The sequence below is a fragment of the Coturnix japonica genome, chromosome 6, assembly GCF_054131305.1.
Source record: "Coturnix japonica strain WE chromosome 6, WE-NBRP24, whole genome shotgun sequence".
Taxonomy (NCBI): Eukaryota; Metazoa; Chordata; class Aves; order Galliformes; family Phasianidae; genus Coturnix; species Coturnix japonica.
Genome location: NC_140668.1, coordinates 23,261,826 through 23,282,574, shown reverse-complemented (window position 1 = coordinate 23,282,574; position 20,749 = coordinate 23,261,826). Strand labels below are relative to the sequence as shown.

The 20,749-nt window shown below is 49.0% G+C and overlaps 1 protein-coding gene across 11 annotated transcripts in view; it reads right to left on the bottom strand.

Moving 5' to 3' along the window:
- WDR59 (WD repeat domain 59) overlaps positions 1-20,749 on the bottom strand; it is a 46,483-nt gene continuing 25,734 nt past the window's right edge. For 6 of the 11 annotated variants that reach the window (XM_032447120.2, XM_085551665.1, XM_015873603.3 and 3 more), the window contains 13 exons: positions 19,681-19,776; positions 18,350-18,506; positions 17,707-17,776; positions 17,298-17,451; positions 14,059-14,115; positions 8,952-9,085; positions 7,924-8,005; positions 6,035-6,147; positions 4,883-5,030; positions 4,721-4,793; positions 2,521-2,647; positions 2,123-2,265; positions 1-1,338 (listed from right to left, as the gene is read on the bottom strand). In XM_032447120.2, the coding sequence (XP_032303011.2) occupies positions 1,103-1,338; positions 2,123-2,265; positions 2,521-2,647; positions 4,721-4,793; positions 4,883-5,030; positions 6,035-6,147; positions 7,924-8,005; positions 8,952-9,085; positions 14,059-14,115; positions 17,298-17,451; positions 17,707-17,776; positions 18,350-18,506; positions 19,681-19,776 (1,590 nt within the window). In that variant the 3' untranslated portion in view covers positions 1-1,102. Of the gene's footprint in view, positions 1,339-2,122; positions 2,266-2,520; positions 2,648-4,720; positions 4,794-4,882; positions 5,031-6,034; positions 6,148-7,923; positions 8,006-8,951; positions 9,086-14,058; positions 14,116-17,297; positions 17,452-17,706; positions 17,777-18,349; positions 18,507-19,550; positions 19,777-20,749 lie in introns of those variants that run through there. The other 5 variants (XM_085551666.1, XM_015873604.3, XM_085551670.1 and 2 more) reach the window with 3 other exon arrangements.

Below are 20,749 nucleotides of genomic sequence, written 5' to 3'. Positions count from 1 at the left end.
CACGCTTCAAAAAATAACTTTAATGTTTAAGAGACATCATCTGCTTGTTCCACAGCCTGAGTTATACAGGCACAGCCCCAGAGAGGGGGATCCAACCAGGACATTCTCAAACGGAAGGCACAAACCTGTTGCCTCTGTTACCCCCACCACTTTTCCCCTTGACATCACCCCAAGTTACTCATCAGTTTCCCCACGCACGGAACAAATGCTCTCTGTGTCTTCCCAAGGAAGCCGAGGCTTTCCACATTGCCCCCCGCAGACAAGGGGAGACCTGCAGTCCTCCAAAGCTGCCATGGATCCCAAACAGAAACGTGGCTGCCTCTCCCAGCCCTGGGGATGTGCTGCCAGCAAGGCAGGGACAGGCAAGTTAAAGTGCACTGAATCACCGGGAGCAGAGCGCAGAGACACTCAGTGAACAGCAATAAACTCCTGGAAGAAAGAAACTAATCCTAGTGGCTGCGGTTGCGTGGCTGGGATTTTCACATCAGGTGCTGATACGGAGCAGAGGGAGGAAGCTATTTAGGAAGTAATGCTGAAAAACGTCATTGCACCCCTTGCTTTATGGGATAACCTCAGCAATGTAAACAGCAGTTCACTAATAAGGACCTTGTTGGTTCAGAAAGTGACTTGGAGCACAGCCACTCGTTGAGCTCAGATGACAGTGAGCCTGCAGAGCTCTCTGCTGCCTGCAGATTATTTCTACTTTAAGTGTGTGAGGAAGAATCTGCCCGGCTCACCCCAGGGAGGCACCTGGAAAGACACTACACACACAACTGGGGCAAGCCTGGCTCTGCCACTCGAGCGCTTTCCAAAGGAACCCCGAAGCCTGGCAGACACCAGCCAATATTTACACTCCTCCTGCAGGACAAGCACGAGCTCTGTGGCGTGGCATCCATCGCCAGCAATGGACACAGTGGAGTTTGGTCCAAGTGGTCTGAAAGCAGCCTGGGAAGCACAGGGACACTGGAAGCACTCAAATGTCAGCACACCACCAGAAGTCCCGCACCGGCTCCCTGCACAGCAACTCCAGATGCTGCAGAGTTGAGTCAACGTGGAATTCCATCCCAAGTCCCATTCCTGGCGTGCTCTGGCCTCACGCTGTTCAGAAGGTGCTCTCCAGCAGGCAGTGGCACCCGCAGCCCGTGGGACACACCTCCTGCGTGCGGAACCACTCCATCATGTGGCTGGTGTGGCCACCGTGCCCACACGTCAGGCAGAAGTTGGAGGAGCCCCTCACGGCCACGTGGCAGATGGCGCATTGGAAGGTGAAGCCCTTGCAGATGGTGCACTGGGTGCCCCGCGCCTCGCTGCGGCAGTGGCTGCAGTACACACCAAACTCTGGGGGGAGGGAAGAAATGGAGAGAGATGGTCAGTGCTGCTGGGAACCACAGAATCACGGAGGTTGGGAAAGACCTCTCAGATCCCCAGGTCACACCCCAGCCCCCTCCCACCGTGCCCACTGACCACAACCTCAGTGCCACATCCCCATAGTGCTGTAACACCTCCAGGGATGGGGATTCCCCCCTTCCTTACATGATTACTACATGATCCTTGTGGTCCCTTCCAACCCGGGTCATTCTGTGATTCTGTGATTCCTTGGGCAGTTGTGCCACTGCCTCACTGCTCTTTGGGAGAAGAAATTGTTCCTAACATCCCACCCAAACCTCCCTTGGTGCAACTTGAGACCATCAGCTGCTGCTCACATCAGAGCAGGAGGGATCCTCCTTCACAGTGGGACAACAATCTGTGCTTCACAGACCTCAGTTTGTCTCCAAAAGGGGCCAAGACTTGTCAGCACCGACAGACAGTCAGTGCTGGGACACAGGCTGGCCCACTGATGGCTAAACAGCTGTTGGATGGAACACGTGTCATTTCTAGACTGAGACACTGCAGAGTGGAAGGCTTCCTGCTGCTCTCATCTGCCTCACATCTCTCTAAGTGTAGCCAGGAACAGACAGGAACAGCCTTGTTTTCCCATCATAGCGAGCACAATGGATATGAGCGATATCAATGCCTTGACCGCTCGCTGTGAAGGAGATACCACAATGAAATCACCAACTTTCACTGCACAGGAGTCGTGACCCTGCCTGGACAACCAGAGAGGACCAAGGCAGGCACTCACCAATTCCTTTGTGGGGATCAGGAGGACTGGAGACAAACTTGAGGACCTCAGCTCTCTTCTCTCGCAGACCCCAGCGATAGAGGATTTCACCGTAGCACTTCTTGAAGTCATCAAACTGCTGAGTGTTGGCCGGATCCAGGAGCCTTGAGGAGGAAACAAATGGAGCTGTATCCACCTGATGTGCTCTCAGTGTGGCTGCGGTCCTATTCCTAGTGATGGGAACCAGCTCACATCACTGGAACAACAGATTGCTTCCCATGTGATGCTGAAATGCTACTGAGCATCCACCAGGCTGCCATGTTCTGTCTAACAGGAGGGCCCCAAGCACCAGCAGAGATGTGGCTTCAGAGCTCAGGCTGCCGTACCTGGAACACATCAAGTCATGCTCTACAACCCACCTTTTGTTCTTCTCATGCTGGTCCTTCTCGCGTTCCCGATGGTCGGGATACATCAGGTTGCTGTAGCGGAACTCATCCGGAGAAGACTCACACCATGGAGTGGAGGTCTGCTCCGTGTCCTTGTTTGCTGCAGGCATCAGAAAAGCATTGTGAGCACAGCTCAGAAAGCACAGCCCTCACCAGCACAAGATGCATATAACACACATCACTGCCTTCGGAGCTCCCCCAGATGTTGCTCTGGTGCAGAAAACCAATGGCAACCTCTGTGCTCCTGGTGACGGCATGGGGAGGCAGGGATGTGAAATGCAGGAAACCCTTTTGCCTTTCACTTTCTATTAACAAACATTCAGGCAATTCCTTGGGAGCATTAACCCTGGAAGGCCTGGGTTCCTCTTTCCTGGACAGGGAGGATTCCCAACACCAGAGCTGCAGTTACACCAGGGGGCCTCTGTACGCAGTGCCCTGCAGGCAGTGCTGCTAATTGTTACAAGACAACATCAGCTCCTTTAACAGCCATTTCCCCACCATTTCCCATGTCAAAGATAAGATACTGACAGGCTACAGCTTCACTGCCAGCAGGGCTGATGCTGCCCCAAGCCACGCTTCAGCTCTGGAGCCCTTAAGAGTGACTTGTTTTTGACACCTTCAGATTAGCAGGAAATGTCATCAGAGTCACAGCCACTGGGGCCACCAAGAACCCAGCCCTCCCAGCTGCTGCTCTTCCAGGGACAGGAGAAAGCACAGTGTTGCTTTTTTCCCCCTCCAATCCTGTGCAATTATCTGGCTGATGACATTGCAAAGCCAGGCCTGATAACTGCTGAATGACTGCGGCAAGTGGTTGAGGTGCCTGAAGTCTGGAGGAAGGCAAATATCACTCAGAATATCTTCAAAAACAAAGAACAGCAAGAATGGCCTGTGGACCCACACAGCAGTCTGCCTTCTTAGGGACTGCAGTGAGGTTATGGAGCACTTAATCCTGGGAACCATTTCTAGGCATACTAAGGAAAAAATCAACAGCAGTCATCAGCATGGATGGATCAGCCATGTGGAAGTCATGTTTGACCAACCTGATAACCTTCCACAACTAAACAGCTGGCTTTCTAGAGAGCAATGGCCATTGCCTGCTTCCCTTTCACTTCAGTAAGGCTTCTGACCCTGTCTCCCATGTCACCCACATAGAGAAGCTGATGGAACACAAGGTTAATGAGCAGGCAGCGGGGAATTAAAGAACTGGACAAGCAGCTGGGCCCACAAGGTGGTGATCAGTGGAAGGAAGTTTACTTTGAGGCCAGTAAATAGCTTTGTGCCCCAGGGGTCAACACCGGGTCCAGGTCTGTCTAACGTCTTCAATTAATGGTCTGCACAATGTGGCAGAGAGTTCACTAATGACACGAAACTGTGAGGAGTAGATGATACGCCAGAGGGTTGTGCTGCCATTCAGAGGCATCAGCAGGTTGTGGAATTGGGCCAACAGGAACCTCATGAAGTTCTACAGGGAGAAATGCCAAGTCCTGCACCTGGGGAGGAACCACCCCAGGCACTGGAGAGGCTCTGGAGTTCGTTGGAGATGCTCAAAAGCTGCCTGGACACGGTCTTAGGCTGCTCTGTCTGTAGCAACCTCCTCTAATACCCTGTATGAGCAGGAAGGTAGATTGCATGAACCCCAGAGGACCCTCCCAACCCCAAACATCCTCTGAAACGAAAGACACGAGGGCCCTTTCAGTAGCACTGTCTATTGAAGACTCCAGCCTCACTGCACAGAGATAACAGCCTCAAACAGTACAAAGTACCAGCATCACGGAATGCTTTCATCACCAGACAGCAACGAGGCAGCTGCCATGAGCGACTAAAGCCTGGTTGGAAGCAAAATGACACAACCTGGCCTCTCTTCACTTGCTCCAGCAGTGGAAGCACTCAGCCCCAGATCAACCTGTGATCCTTGGCATGTCTAGAGGGTTTGTAGCAGTTTCTGCAAAGCCCAGGAGGCAGCAGGAGCAGGACTGTGGGACCATTGGCATGGTTACCATAAGCCATGCTGACAAAGAGCTGCTTGCCCCCATGGGCCAAGGCACAGAAAGCTTCTCTGGCAGAATACACCGGCAGTCAGTCAGTGCTCCCTGCCCTTCCCATCACATGAGACACTTAAGACCTAGGCCAGAAGGGAGGTGGAATTCTCTATCTACTCCCCAGCTCTCAGTACCTATGCTCCAGCCCCCAGTGCCAAGTCCAGGATCTGACATGCTGGAACAGGAACCAGAGGAAGTAAAGCTGGGCTGTTGAAGGGAAAAGAAGAAATCACGTCATCTACAGGAGATACGTTCAAAGGCAGCTGAGGCAAGAAGGAAAGAAATGGCTGTCATACGTATCGGCTGTGGGAGGCCAGGTTGGAGGCACGCTGAGGAAAAGGACAATAGGAGTTTGGGCATCCCTGTAACCTGGACTGGGCTTCAAACACGCTGCACAGCATGGCCAGGGTCTGCACGTCATGGAGCTGCGAGTAATGAGCCAGCCTAGGAAATGAAAAACACCAAGTATGAGATTGGACATTGTTCAATGGCAAAAGCATTGAGATTCCAAGGCAAATAAATTCAAGACTGCTGTATAAATCAATTCAGGACACATTACTGCCCACAGGAAGCATTCTGCTGTCTTTTCTATTGAGCCTTTCAGGAACCAGGCCCTCTTCCTGGAAACACTGTTGGTCTAACAGGTAGGAGAAGGATGGGGAGGAACCCTGAGAACCCAGCAATGCTCATGGCCTCACTATCCCAGCTCCGTGCAGCTTCAGGATCAAGGCCCACAGAACTCGTGGATATAAAGCTGGAGCCACTAAACTCATCCCCCACTCACACTGCTTGTTTCTTTTTCTTTTAATGAGTCCTTCTGCATGCAATCATCCCGCATCAAGATCACAAGGCAAATCTCCACTGCAGGTCTCCTGGATTGTTATGAAGTTTCTGAAGACCGGGAGCAACAAAAACCTCCCCCTGCTCCCCTTGTGCTGCTGCTGCACAGCAGGAAAGAGCTACGTCAAGCAATTGCATACAATGAGCAACACACAGACTACACAGTTTCAGATGGACAGATTAACAGATAATGTTAATTACTGATCATTCTCCCTTCCGAACAGGTTCACTGGCAGGAGGACTTTTGTGGCTAACACTTGGTTTCGAGACCAGTAAATTAATTCCCACTAATGCTGCGTGGCAACAGTGGGTTTGTAAGTGAATCAAGGAGCTGCACCCACACAAACATCTGGGAGGCGGGGAGCAGAAAATCAGAATCTTCACTCCTAAGTCAGGCGTTGTGGGCACATGGGAAAGCAGAGCCCCAACTGCACCTGAGCTAAAGCTTCATGTCAGCACTGGGACTCCCGGCTGCCTGATGGGAGGCCAAATGCTGCCCCCTACATGCCATAAACACACTTGCATAGAGATGCCATACGATAAAGTCAGGAAAGGCTCTCCCCGCTTCAGCAACCATTCCTGCCCCTCCCCTGCATTCAGAGACTTACAAGGACTCCAGTAATTGCCGTCCAAATGGATGCTGTGCCCATGGTATCTCCAAATCTGGATCAGACTTTGGTCCAAGACAAAGATCAGTGGCTACCATGGCCAGTGACCAGACCTGGCAGACAGGAAGGAAAAGCATCAGAGTTACAATTAGGCACAGGCAGAGTGGCAGGGGACAGGTGTGCACAGATTCACTCGCAGATATATAATAATGGATTGCAATCAAACACAACAGAAATACCAAGAAGGAGCAGTTCCAGCCTCAGTGTGATGAAGTGTATGCAGAGCAAAAAGTGGACGTTGTGTTGTTACATGTGCTTTGGGGTCAGGTTAAATCACAGCTTATTCTTCATAGTTCAACAGGAGAGTTTAAACAGATCTGTCAGCTCATCTAAATTAACAAACCTCAGATGGGCTTCAAATTGATACCAATTTCTTGTGTTCAGAGACATCTGGTGGCAGAAAGTTTAACAGTGAAGCTTTATTCGCATGGAACACATTCTCTGTTGAGCTGCCATTCCTACTCAATGGGTTCCCTCTTTCACGTGCCACCTTTCACCTTCATTTATCTCCCTTTCCTCCAAACACGGCTCCATCCTTTCAGGCTTCATCCCACTGATGGGGCACAACTGAATCAACCCCAGGACTGTTTTTTTCTGCTGCAATTAGAACCTGATATTGCAGGGAATATTTAGCGCACACACACACATAAAAGAGCAGAAAGGGAAAGCGAGCACCAAGCTGGAAAGACACCAGAAAGCAGAGAGGGGATGACAGTAGCTGCAAACACAGAAAAGCTGGGGAGAAAACACAAGTGCTGCAAGTCCCCAGAGGAACAGCCAGGAATGGGAACCCCAGAGCTGCTCATCAGAAACAGCAAAGAGACTGAAATGAGGGCAGGCCTGAGTGTGACAGATCCCAGCAAGGCATCTGGGAAAACGTCCCTTCCTGTAGTGCTGCAGAGCACGTCTCATACGTAACATCTTTAAGGAACAAGGCAAGCTACAATAGTTAGACGGGCAGGGAATAATGAGCAACAAATAGAGATATCAGAAGGATCCTGCTAAACTTATCCTATCCAATCTCTTGTACTCCAGGTAAACCAGTCTGTACAATGAGGCACAGATGGAAATGAGACCTACCTTCTTCCTGTGGGTGTGGCAGAACCTACCATGAAGCCAACAGCCTGATACAACAGCTTGAGGTGGCTGCTGTGATTCAGTGAGCCCATGGCTGCTCCCTGCACAGTGCTAGGGGGAGCCAAATGCTCAGCAGAGGGGCACAGGCTCCTGCAGCAGTGCCAACCTACTCCTGAGTCCTGGCAGATGTTCTGCCTGTTGCTATGGACTAATTGCACGGCAAGGCACAAGCCAAAGGAGTCATCATCCTTCCCCTGCTACCAGCTGAACACAGGTGGATAACCCCATCCCAGGGCTGGATCTCCAGATGCAGACTTTTCTTGGGGAGATCTGGATGTAGTCAGCACACAGCAGCAGAGCAGATTAATGTTGAGCTAATTGCAACAGGAAGCATTGCACAAGACTAACCCATCAATCAACTGCTAACAGTGCTTGGCAACTTTGTGCACAGTTACTTCCTCCGAATGCAGATTGCATTCCTAGCTCTGCCTGCAAGAATTGTCTGAAAAATGTGCTTCACTTTGGCAACACATACAACCCCTGCTTACAGCCCTGTGAGGGGACCTTTCACTGCCAAAACCAAGGGGGTACAGAGCACCTCTGTAGCTGTCTCATACCCTTCAGTTCATCAGCCACTTCAGACACATTGGAACAACTGCTGAGGTCAGCTGGCTGTCTGGGTATCAAGGCAACAGCACAAGGCATTTAAGGGTAGTGCAGCGTGCTGAGAAAGGTCTGATTCCATGTAATACCTGTACAAGATCCCTCCGTCCGACAGCCATGGCTGAGGCAGCATTCTTCTGGCAAGTCTCCTGGATATTATTCACATTCAATCTGAAAAGAAGAAAGACAGATCAGCTCTTGGGCTGGCATGTTACTGAGAAGGCAGGGAGGAATGGTGAGAACGTGGTACTGGTAATAGTAAGTAGCCCAGAACTTGCTGATCACTATGAGCCTACAAGCACAACCAGGATCTCATCGAGCCCCTTGTGTTAGTCAGGAATCACTACCATCCTTCTGGCAACTCTGCTATTCATCTTCCTTAACACACTGCTTATTGCTCCAAACTGGCTTAGTCCTAAGATGCACCACTTCCATGGGGACACTGAATCCAACTTGTGCCAGAACACCACCAAGCCAAGAATTGTTCCTGTCCCTAGGATCCATCAGTGATGTGGTTCTGTTCCCATCCAGCCTCTTGATCTCTTTTACCTGACTGGAATAAATCAGCCTTACCCACAGACAAGCAAGTTCCTGAGCTCTGTAACACACCCCTTGCAGAGTCTCTGAGTGCCCAACAAGGGGCAGGGGGAGCCTGAGGAAACCCAAGTGGGGTTTCCTATTCATCATCAGGTTCTTCAGATGCTTGATGTTTTTTACAAGTGAGATACCCAGAGAAGAAAGATCCATTAAATCTTATCAATAACACAGAGAAGAGAGAAGGAAGACTTTCTCTTCCTCACTATTCCTTAAGAAGGGCAGCCTGCTCCTTCCCTGAATCTGTACCACCAACTTCTCCCTCCTGCTGACAAAAGCCTGAGCCCATGAGGCTCACAGTGATGATATTGGAGCGCCAGTTCACCCTGTATACAGCTACACCATCACAAATCTCTTCCATTGCTTTTCAGATTTCTGGAAGACAAACCTCCTCTCACAGGCAGAATGACACCAGAAAAAGGAAGGCAAGAGAAAAGGAAGAAGGTGCAGCAATATTCAAATATTTGAAGGGTGAAAGCACAGCAGTGCCAACGACAGCTGCTGGGTGCCAGCCTGTACTCACATGTAGAGCTCTCCCAGCAGCTTGTGCACAGGCAGCAAGCAGGAAATATCTTGTATAATAACTTTCCCAGCAGCTTTGATGGGTCGGTTGTTGGCATCCGTCCCCTCCCGTTTGCTTTTCCACCTCCTTGATTTCTGCAGAACAAATGGCAGCGTGTTACTTGGGGGCAGGACACCAGCCTTCGTGGGCCAGGGAACAAAGCACTAAGGGTCAAGGATAATGCAAGCAGCACCCAAACCCGCCTTTCAGAAGGCTCTGTGTCCCCCTGGAAAACATCCATGACATGCCCAGGAGAACAAGCATCTCCATCTGTAGGAAGTGAAAAGCAGGTCAAGGCAACGAGCTCAAGGTTAAACTCACTCAAAAAGTATTTTGTGAGTTCCCCTGTGAAAGCCAATAAGAGAACAAATCAGCATTGGGATGGGATGCCAATCGGACCCAGAAAGGTTTAGCAGGATATGGCTCAAAATTAGTGCTCTCATTAGAGGTCTGGTGTGGGAAGCCTTGCACACAGAGCACCACTGGCTTCAGCTCAGCACAGAGACAAGCAGGAGCCAGCTTCTGTTTGCCCTTGACTTCAGAGAGGGCCAGCAGCTCCAGACTCTCCTCTGGTCTCCTCTGAGAACACCTCTCCTGCTTTATCAAGAGCTTCGAACAAATGGCAGATGATAAAGCAGGGCCCACGTTTTCCTAGCAAGGATCCTCAGCTACCATGCTCACAGCTGGCTCAGGGCAAACAGCTGGGGGAAATAGGAAGGAGAGGAATCAACACAAGGGAAAAAACCAGGGAGCCAAAACCCCAAATACTCCCCATAACAGCTGCATCTTTGTGCCAAGCTGCGTAACGCTGCCTCGGATACACGACAGCCTGTGGAGTATTGGGCAGCTCCTTGCTGCAGGAGGGCTGAGGACGTGCAGCACAGGGAAGTAAAGGTTGTACAGGACCTCTAGGAGGGAAGCGCTGGCTGCTATGAGCAGCAGCGGATGCTTTGCAGTGCTGTGAGCTCCCTCACTGACATGCTCCAATCAGTGTTCCAATGTCACACTGAGCTGCAGAGGCTCTGAGTGCACCCAGAGCTAACAGTCCCTCTGTCCTGCTGTACAGGCAGAGCTCACCCAGGCACATCAGTGCTCCTTAAGAATAGACTGGGCTACGGGAAGGGCAGGACCAGGACCTTCTTCACTGCCTGTGCTCCCATAGGGCAGGTGGCTGAGGCCCAGAGGCTCGAGCACAGGCTTGGCAGTGAGTGAAGGAGGTAATTCAGACTTGAAGGAAGTGAAGGTGGACATTCCTGACCTTGTGACAGATCCTCACCAGCTCTCCTGGCCTTCCACTGCTCCCCAGAGTAAAGAGGAGCAAGCACATTCTGCCCAACATACAGAGGTACCAAATGGAAACAGGGCTATCAGCATTCGGTGCTTTGGGAATTGGACAGCCAGGGCTAATTCTGCTCCCAGCTACAGCCCTGCAAGCTCTAATCCAACCAATCTGCTTTCAGTTTTTACCTCATCTATTGCTCAAATTGAGAGCTACGCAGCAGAAGGTGGCTACAGGATGGGAGACCATCCTCTCCTCAATACATCAGTCAAGGTCCTGCCTGGACCAGCTCTGACTCCCACCATTGGGCACAGTTCTACTCCTGATAACACCTAAAAACATCGCTACCCTTTCTGTGCTGAAAGACATGGACTGTAAAATAACAGTGTTCTCAAATCACTGTGGTGCCTGTCCCTGCTTCCTCATCTGCAGGACGAGGTGCAGCAAGTTGCTGCTGATGCTGCCAAAACCAACAGTGGAGCAAAACTTGGGAGCCCCAGAGCAAAGATGTGCCACTAGGGCAGGACTGCAGGCAGTACTTATCAAAAGAGTCCCCTGTGCCAAACCTGAATGCAGACTTACAGGCACAGAGCCACACTCTGCAGGTCCAGAGCTCGGCAGGAATGTCAGGGAGCAGCTTCCCACCTCCTGAGCATCTGCAAGGCAGCTGAACCCAGCACTCACAGCTGATGGAGCGTTCCCCCTCTGCTGTCACTGAGAACAGCCCAACCTGCTCCTGCCCCCTGCACGAGCCAGCTGAAGAAGCCTCCCACCAGGTACTGCAAAGCCCAGAAACATGGACGACACACACCACTTCCCACAGGCAACCCAGTCACTGTTTTGTTTTTGAGCATGACAACAAATGAGGATGAGTATGGAAAAGAGATGCCACAAATGGCTTCCACTGCTTGCTGTTAGCGTAGCACCAGACAAATGAAGACACTAAATGCATCAGAGCCCCACGAAAGCCTGAACTCACAAAGTCCTCCTGCTTTTTCCCTCCTAGCTCTGCCAGGTTTCTGGCCGAGAGGGCAGCCCTAATCCTCTCCTGGTGCAGCTCCAGCATTGGCCTGTGAGCGCACACCCTGCCTGCACCGCTGCTTCCTGCCCTTTGAACTGTGATAAAAGAAAACCATAAATTTAAGGGTACAGCCAGTTTTACGTGTCATGCTTTTTCAAAATTCAGGTAAGCCTCTGCAGCAAGGGGTTCAAAGGTGAGGAGAGCTCTGGCTCAGGGATCTGTCTGGCCAAGGTCCACCACAGGGTTCCTCTCTTCCTTCTATTCCAAGCCTGCTCCAGTGAGGATCTTCCATTGTGGTGTTAGTCAAGGCTCACAGGCATCAGGGTGGAACAGGAGACATGTCTCTTCCCGGGGGCTGGAGCACAGATGACAGAGGGGAACAGGGAACACAACGGTTGGAGCAGAAGCAAATCAGCATGCACACACCAAGCTAACTAGGGGCAAAGACACAGGCCTTCTGCACTTCCCCAGCACTATCTGCAACCTAGAGTCCAGGCCAGGGTGAACTGCATCTACCTACCTGCTCCTGAGAGCTTAAGAAAAGGAAGGAAAGAAAGAAAATAGCTGTGGCAATAGCAAATTAAGGCTCATCAGCTCCTCGGAGCACCGGAAGGAAAGAAACCAGAGCATTTACAACAATCATGGGATTGGAGGTGACAGCAGGGAACAGCACTGAATGATGACTAAAAAAGCCAGCCTGCACCTGCACTACCATACCCAAGGCTGTAATTTGCTGCAGTCTGAGGTGATAACGATGGCAGTAAATGGGTTACATGTAGAAACAGACAGCCCAAGAATAAGCCACCAACTGCTTCGTAGCAACCACCATCACTGCATACTCAGCAGAAGTAGGTACAAAGTGCTGCGTGCCTGCTTGGAAAGGATGCTGGGCTGTGGGGTGTGTGCGCCTTCGGGTCCTGCTGAGGCAGGCAGCGCTGGAAGTTAACTCTGTGAAATACAGAGTGCCTGGATCACATCAGCGTAGGCAAAAGCTCAGTTTGTAGTATATGCTGGTGTTAGCAGGGCAAAGGGAAAGGCTGCGGACCAAAGGGAAGAGGCTCAGCGCCACAGACTGAGCATTTACAAAACAAAGAGTTAAACAAGTTCAAAGCCAGGCTCGAGCTGCTTCTAAGAACGGATTGTTTTAAATAAAACGTTAACATTGCTGCTCCCCCGCAGGTTCCTTCGTTCTGAACAACTGCCTGCAGATCAACTCCCTGGGCAGGTCGTGCAGCGCTGCCTGGATTCTGTCTCCAAAGAATCCACGTTTACAACTCACAGCATCTCCTGCAGCACCAGGCACATCCCCAAAGAGGCCAAAACTCAATGTCCCACAGCAGGAGCGTTTCTTTTTCTTCCATCTTTATCTTGGGCACCACTGCCCACCCAGGGGAGCACGATGAAGCTTTTCCAACAGTTATCCACTAATGCAATCACTACCATCAAGGCTTTACGTATCCCATATACCTTAAAAATAAGCACAAAAAGATAACTCCATCACGTCAGCACTTGTTCTTCCTTCCAAGCCAGTGGTAAGCAAATTCAGCTGAGGTCATCCATGGACCATGACTTCTTGCATTAAAATCTGGCAAACTCTTGCCTGGTTTTCTCCAGTTTAGTCTATTCCAAACCCAATGCAGAGCCTCATTTCTTGCCTCCACCGCTCACTTTTCATTAGCTCTTCACAAAAAGCCTCCGAGTCAAGTACATTTCTTCTGGTTTCTCTTACCTATTATTTTCCAGTATAGACTCAGCGTTGTTGTAATTAGGAAGCCTTGATCCTATTATACCGAGTTAAATTAGGTGTTACGGGATTCTATTTTATTCCCTGCTGTCTTGAAGAGATAGCATGAAGGCAAACAGCTGTGAAAAACAGTTGTTCACACAGACCTAAAGAAATCATCTTTAAATTGAACTGGAGTCTTCTAGGCTTTGACCACGTTGGCAGATAATTGATGAAATAGTCATTGCCCAAATTCACAGTGCAGCTTGAGCAATGCTGATTTTATCGAGACGCTCACATAAATGATACTAAAGCCTTAGGGAAAAGTGGACTGAAGGAAAATGACTCGTCAACGCACTCTGGGAAGGGCAGGTGCCAGGAGAAGGAGGGAGCACCAGCCAGTGTTGAATGCAAAGTGGTGCAATTCTAAGTGCTGGAGAATGTCACAAATTAAGGACAAATCTTACTCACTGTTCCAGGAAATAAGGCATTTCTGGTGCAATGCACACGCTCGTTTTAATGAGATGACAGATCATTATCAGCAGCTCAACTGGTTTGCTTCTTCCACGGCTCTTAAGCAATGCCATGCCAGCAGCTTGCTGCTCTTTAATATTATTTTCCAGCAACTCCTCCCTCTCCAGAAGGGCTTCATCTTCTCCAGAGATGAGGTGTTCCCATGTCAGCCTCATCAGTTGGCCGATGACGCATAATAATAATCACTCAACTCCTCTGCAGTGCACTCTTAGCACGCGCTTCTTAGAGGTTGATCCTTTCTTAAACTTTAAATTACCCCTTGGCATCCTTTCCTGACTGCAAGGCCAGGTGACACAGGCATGTTATATATAAGGCAGTGTTTGTACCTTTGGAGTTCATGTCTGCTCCTGCCCACTTACAGATGCAGTTACTGCTCCTAGGCCCCGTGTGGAGCACAGGCCCCCCACCTCTGTGCAGGTTACTCAAAGGCAGGCAGGTGGCATTTTATTCTTGGGCCCTTGGGCAGAAGACAGGGTTGTACCAAGGACAGTATTAGCACAGCACACAGTACCGGGAAGTCGTTAATTGCTTGTATGGACCAACGTCGCCAGGCAGAGCGAGGAGACATCTGCATGTGAAAAAGTTATACCCAGGAAAAGGGAAGAAAGACACCAAGAAAATTAAAGACAAAGGTAAATAAACCAAAATGAAAAGTGCTCTGAACCAGCAGAGTAAAAGACACTGTTCCCCACAGTTCTGTTACACAATGGCAGTTGCAAAACAAGATCTCCACTTTCATCCACGCACGGTCGTGCTGTACGGTACCTACAGACCTGGCAAAGCGTGGGCTGCTCTATGGAAGAACTGCAGCGACTTCAAATCTGAGCAGTCTTCCAATGGAACTGTACTGCTGCAACAAGCAACGTGGCCTCGTTCATACCATGCATTGACAGCAGGGGACAGAACAACCCCATGGTGCCCCACATGACAGGCTCCTTCTCTAACCAGTTTTCCTCCCTCTTAGATACAGAAGAAGACAGCTACATGCTGCCTCAGCTACATTTAACATTTGTAACGCAGCTGTCTGGCATAGAAATCTGCAGCAAGCTCAATAACAACTCCTGTTTACTCAGACATCCCTTTAACATCCAGCATCCTCCAGGACTTCTTCCACTGGAACCTACTGCAACCATTCACTTTCATTTTGAAAGCAATAAAAGGCAAATGTCAGGATATTAAAGGGATGTAGAGACCCTGCTGCCCAGCATGACAACGTGAAAATTGCTATTATGGGCCAAGGAATTCATTCAGGTTGAGCGAGCAGTCAGGTTCACTGATTGACTATGCAGAACAGCTCCAAAGCAGGCTTTCATTATGAACCTGCCGGCATTTCATTAAGTACCCCGCACAGTACTGTAACAATAAACTGAATCTCTCCAAGCATATTATTCTGCACTCACTTGGAAAAAAATATTTCTGTCATATCTCTGTGAGAGTCAGCACAATAATAAAGGGAAGAAGAGGGCTGCTTGTGTTGTGTGCGAGGTACTTTGCATTTATTTGCAGCTGCTAATAGGCAGTCAGCACCACCAGGCATGTCCAGGCCTCTGCCTTCCCTTGTAGCTCACCACTGGGAGAAGCTTGTAGCCAAAGCACTGCTGATGGACTGCTGCTTTATCATTATTTTTTGGAGGAGTGTGCATGTGTGAATTAAAAAGTGCTTGTGTATAGACACATCTTTAAAGGAGCACAGGGAGGCTCAGTGCCTGGTGTATCTGTGCTATGTTTTACTAAGGAGATCTCTGCTGTGCTCAGCATCTCCTCTGCCCTTATGGGAACACGACACATTCCCCACTTAGCGATGCACAAATTCCATTTAGTTGTTAATGGCAGCAATGCTCGTGCATGGCTACATGGGATTTAAGTTTAAATACTTGGTCATTGCTGAGAAATTCATTTCTGGGGATGAAGTTACAGAACTTCTGATTTGGTTTACCACCAAATTCCAATTTTTTATTGAATGGAGATAAAAAATTCAAGCTTCAGAGCAAGGAGCTAATGAGATTTAAACCCTGGGGTTTTTATGCCTTAAAATCCTCACAGTTAAACATCAAAACTATTCAGCAGTGACCTACAATGGCTGGGACATCAGCTCCTGAAGAGCCAGAGAAGCTTTGCTGAAAGGAGACGGAGGCTTTTTAGAACTATCTCACTTGCAGAACACTTTTGCTAACTCCCTTATTACACTTCTTCCAAGCCAGGATGCAAGGACAGAGCTTAGCATGGGCTTGAAGAGCAGGCACTTATTTCCCTGGCTTTTGGGGGACATGCCTACACACACACTTTGTTCTCTACATTTTCTCCCCACCCTCACAAAAATCTTGTCACCGTTGCCACACAGACTGGGGAGATGGGTCACATGAAATTGCACCAAGCTGCTTCCATGTTATTTTTAGCCTTGTCTGTCATCTTAGAGAGCCATGTGTCAGAGACAAGCACACTGCAGAGGACAGAGGTAGCTCTTGAAATAAACTCTCTTGCACAGATCAGGATAAGCTCCTGTATCAGGCAGTGCCATTTTCTCTTCTCGTCAAAAGAAGTTTGTGCGGGGAAAAAAAATAATGTGGATGCCAAGAGTATCCTGGGGTCTGTATGGAAGCAAAACCTGCAGTGGGGACAAGAGCTCTCCCCATGGCTGGCAGGTGTAACCACTAACTGGCTTCACATACAGCAGGACACAAATCCAGAAGGTTTGGCTGTCATGTTTAGGACTACTGGAAAAATGAGGACTGATTGCAGCACCAAAAAAAGATGAGAGGTCAAAGCTCTGATCCTCCCTCCGCTCCTGGGACAGAAGCTCCTGAGTTCCAGCACAGCAGAGTGCTGTGAGCACTTGGCTTTCTCGGGGTACCTGGAAGTTCTCCTTCACCACAGCAGACACGTGCCCACAAAGCAGACAGTGACAAACTGCTTGCATGCCCTGAATTCTCAGGCTCTCTGTGAAAGCTTACCATATTTTTGTCAGCCATTCCTCTCCACACTGAAAGATGGGGAGCTCGTTTCAGAGCACGCTGCATAGCCAATTACTTCTACAACTTCTGCCCTTCTGCCCGACGTGCTCATAGCACTTCAGGCAATCTACTGCTTCAGAACTACCCTACCGTTTCCAACTGCTCTCCTGTACCCCATGTACCCTGGTAGGAAACAATCCCACTCTTCCCCAAAGCCTTCCTTGTGAACAGCAGTAATAACAAGACCTATGTCTAAAACATAATAATACATGTATTAGAAGATCTTTGGAGAATGATGAAGGGACTTTTTTTGTTGTTTATAATATTCCAAAGGGGCACATATCCCTGAAAGAAACACCTGTAACAGAAATAACTCAAATACACCCCACAGTCCAGGAGAGACTGTCAGTAAGCTTTGCAAATCCCCAGCTCTATGCAGCTATACACACTGGGGGTGCAGAGAAAAGTGGAGTGGCCTACGATATACTTAGATGGAGACTAAAGCTTCTCAAGTGTGAGATTTTAACCCCATATAAGGGGTTGCAAAAGGAGGCAAGTGTACTGAAGGAAGGTGCAATGGTCAGTCTTGAGAGATATCAAAATAAGCAAGTCAAATGCTAGAGAGGATCAGCAAAGAAGTTACTAACAGTAGATAAATCCATGTGACATTTTTACAGAGCTGCTTGTAAAAGATGCCTTCCTATGAGGAATATGAAGCTTCTGTTACCAGCAATAAGTAAGAAAAGAATACAAGTCAAAAGCTGAAGTACTGGGAAAGGCGTTTTGGCACAGTACTTACCCTCTCTTTGTAGTAGAAGGAGCTAATGGAGACCTGCTCCTTCTCACTGCGTGTAGGACTCCCGCTGTACAAACGCAGATTGCCTGGAGTCTCTGTACGGATCTTCATGGGAGTAATGAGGCCACTATGGTATGCTGATAAAGCTGACAGGGACCTAGGAACAAGAGAACACACTTTTAGGACCTTACATCCATCAAAACTTCTTGAAGGTTCAAACAAACAACTCCCCTAACCCAAGTTATGAGAAGGGTACTAGGTGTGTTGAGGGAAGGGATCTGGGACCTCTGGGACCAGGCTGTGTGACAAAGGCACAGCTAACAGTACTTTCTGAGGGCCAGTGGCTCCAGAACAGGATCTGCCTCTGCCCACGTGGCAGTATAACACCTTAAAAGTGATGCAGGGAACTCACCGGGGTGTGGGCTCCGTTGGGGACACTGCACGGTGCATAGTCATGGGTCTCGTGAAATACACCAGGTACCCTGCAGAGACAGGACACAGAATAAAGATCCTCCTACAAGGGACAGGCTGCCCAGGGTGGAATTAAGGGGTTAGAGGCCTATCCATTACCCTGAATGCTTCTAGACCAAGTTTTCTCTACCCAAATCCACCTCTTTCAAATGCTTTAAAGAACAGGTTTTGTTGAGTGACTGCCTTAACCCACAATTACAGGGATTTTGTGAAGACCCAAGAGCTAGAGCACATCCAGCAATGTGATGTGGGAACTATGGAAGGGTAAAAGCTACTCCCGGTCTTCCAGAAAAAGAAGAGATGCATCAGTGCTTTGGCATGCCTTGTGCCAATGGCCATCTCTTTAATTAGTCCTGGATTTCCAGATCTGTATCCTAAAATCCCATATGCAACACCAGCTGCAAGCAGTTGCTAACAAGGCCCATTATCTGTAAATCTATCACATCATAGCTGCATTAGAAGCATTTAATAGTCCTTGTATGGCAGCAACCAAAGCCTTGTCTTGTTCAGATGCAATTGTTCCCCCAAGACGTTACAAGTACCCTTTTCCTGATGGCTGTCATTGTATCAGCTACGAGGCTGACCTGCACCACAGAACCGGGCTCCAGAGGTCCGTGGAAATGGGATGTTAGAGTCCTGGTAGGAGCCATAGGCATTGGAGACCCGGGCAAAGGTGGGTAGGGGGGTCGTCACGGAGTTGGACAGAGCATAGGGGTTGCTGGACGTGCTGTCCTCTTGGTTCTGAAACAGAAGTTAGCCAAGGTCAAGCTCCTGCTGCCACAGAAAGGAAACCCAGCTGGAGCACTGGGAATCCTCGTGCCAAGCAGATGAGTCAAAGCGGATCAAGAACGGAGCACGGCTACCACTCTGGCTCCGAAAGCATTTGCAAGCATGTGTACCTTTGAGCCATGTGCTCCTCTGCACTGCTGTTTGTCTGGAGAGCTCTCCCCCACCACAGCTGTGTTGAAATACAGAGCTCAACTAGCATGGAAACAGTGGTCTCAAGGGAAAATGATATAGAAAACCTGACCTTCAGATGTGACTCCCAGCAACAAAACACAAAGCTGAGAAAAACCCGGTAGCTCGATAATGCCAGTAAAACAAAGCCTCCTTAAAGATGACTATCTTGACACCCCGTGCAAATGTGGGGTTGTCAAATGCAAGTTGGGCATCTTGGAGTGAGGAAGGCAGGTTGTGTGAAAAAAAGATCCCTTATTCATAATGAACAAATAAAACCCCATGAAAAAGAATCCTGAGGAGACTCTCATCTTTGTCTGAATGCTAAAAACACACATTCCATTACACTGCACCCACTCACAGACCTATTACCTGACACCAGGATGCTGAGTAGGTATCACAGATCTCTCAGCTAAGGGTAGAGTGGGACTCGCATTTATTTGTGGTATCAACCCTACATAATCTTTGCACAAGGCTTTAGAAAAAACAGACTTTCACAGCTTTGTTCAAAGGAAGAAAACAAAGGCCCTCTGGTTGGCAGGATCTTTGAATAGAACTGGGAAGGAAGGTAAAGACATCTGCCACTGCCTTTCAGACAAGAATGAATTCATCACCTCTCTGAAATCTTTTATTTGCTATAGCTGATACCCATGCCCTGCTGGTCAGTGAGATCAGCTCAGAGCTGGAAAGCTACCACGCACCACTGTGATGCAGCAACCAACAGTAACCCCTGCTAACCTAATTATTAGTGAGCACCCCTAAAACAGCAAACCTTCAGGGCCTGATCATCCAACTCAGTTTTCTTCAACATTAACCACAAGCACTTACACAAATCTATCAGCCAGTCACAGGGGTCTGTTTACGTGTCTAATGAGGCCAGACTCGGTGCAGAGTCAGAACTGTGGGATGTGGGAGAAGACAACAAAGTAGGGCAGAAAGCCCTTGGAATTCTCCATACCACGACAGACTCCAGCCAGGAGACGAGCTGACGCAGGCAGGGCTCCAGGCAGCTCTGGTTCCGCTTCACTTTCTGCAGAGAAGTGTCTTTCAGTATCTGGAATACATGCAAGATGCAGCTTGAGTCATGGTTACATCCGCACCTTCCCACATCCTTTTTTGTCTGCAGAGCAGCAAAGTTGCCAGGCTGATGAGACTGCAGGGCCAGAGACACCCCAGAACACCCACTGGAGCCACATCTGCCCACTAATGTGCTGTCTGCTTCAAGGGAAGAACGACTGAGCTTTGACCGGTGCACTGAGGGTTCACCTAGGTTCAGCACACTCTGACCCAGGATTTGGGCTGCTGTACTACTGTATCCTATAACATTCTACACCAGTTTATGGCAAACTTGCTTCAGCTTTTCCAAGAAGGAACCCAAACAGACCCATTAGCCTGACGGACAAACTTAGGCCTAAGCCTGAGGATACTTTGCTCCAAGGCAACCATTTCAGCCCTAACACATAACACCTTTAGACTCAGGAGGACCAAAGCATTGAAGACTAAGGAATTCATACACTTTGAAATCCCTGGTTCTTGTCTCCCTCCCTTAAAGAGCAACTTCTCAGCATTCCCTTCCATTCAAACATAAATCATTCCCAATGGTCTGTAAATTAAATAATAATTTAAAAAAATAAAATAAAAAATCTCTCCAAGGAAGACACAAATTATCTGTGATCCTCCACTCTGCTCTGAGCAGAACACAAGATGATGCACGGAAAATGAGTCTAAAGCTAGCAATGCTTTATGTCACTACCTCCATCTGCTTTACACTAGGAAATGAGCTAGCACTTAATCCTTCCTTTGTGGTCCAAAGGTAAAATAAGCCTGCTTTCCTAGTGCTCTTATAGGAGGGGCAAGGGAGAGCAGCCCTTGCTGCTGGAGAAGGGATTTCAATAGCAATAGGACTTCCTGCATCAATTCATCAAACACTCGATCTAGAATTAGTGGGCTCTGTGCAAAAAAGTTAAAACAGTTTGTTAAGGCAAGCAGGAAGCAACATGCCAGCTCAGAAATACTGCCTTTCTGCA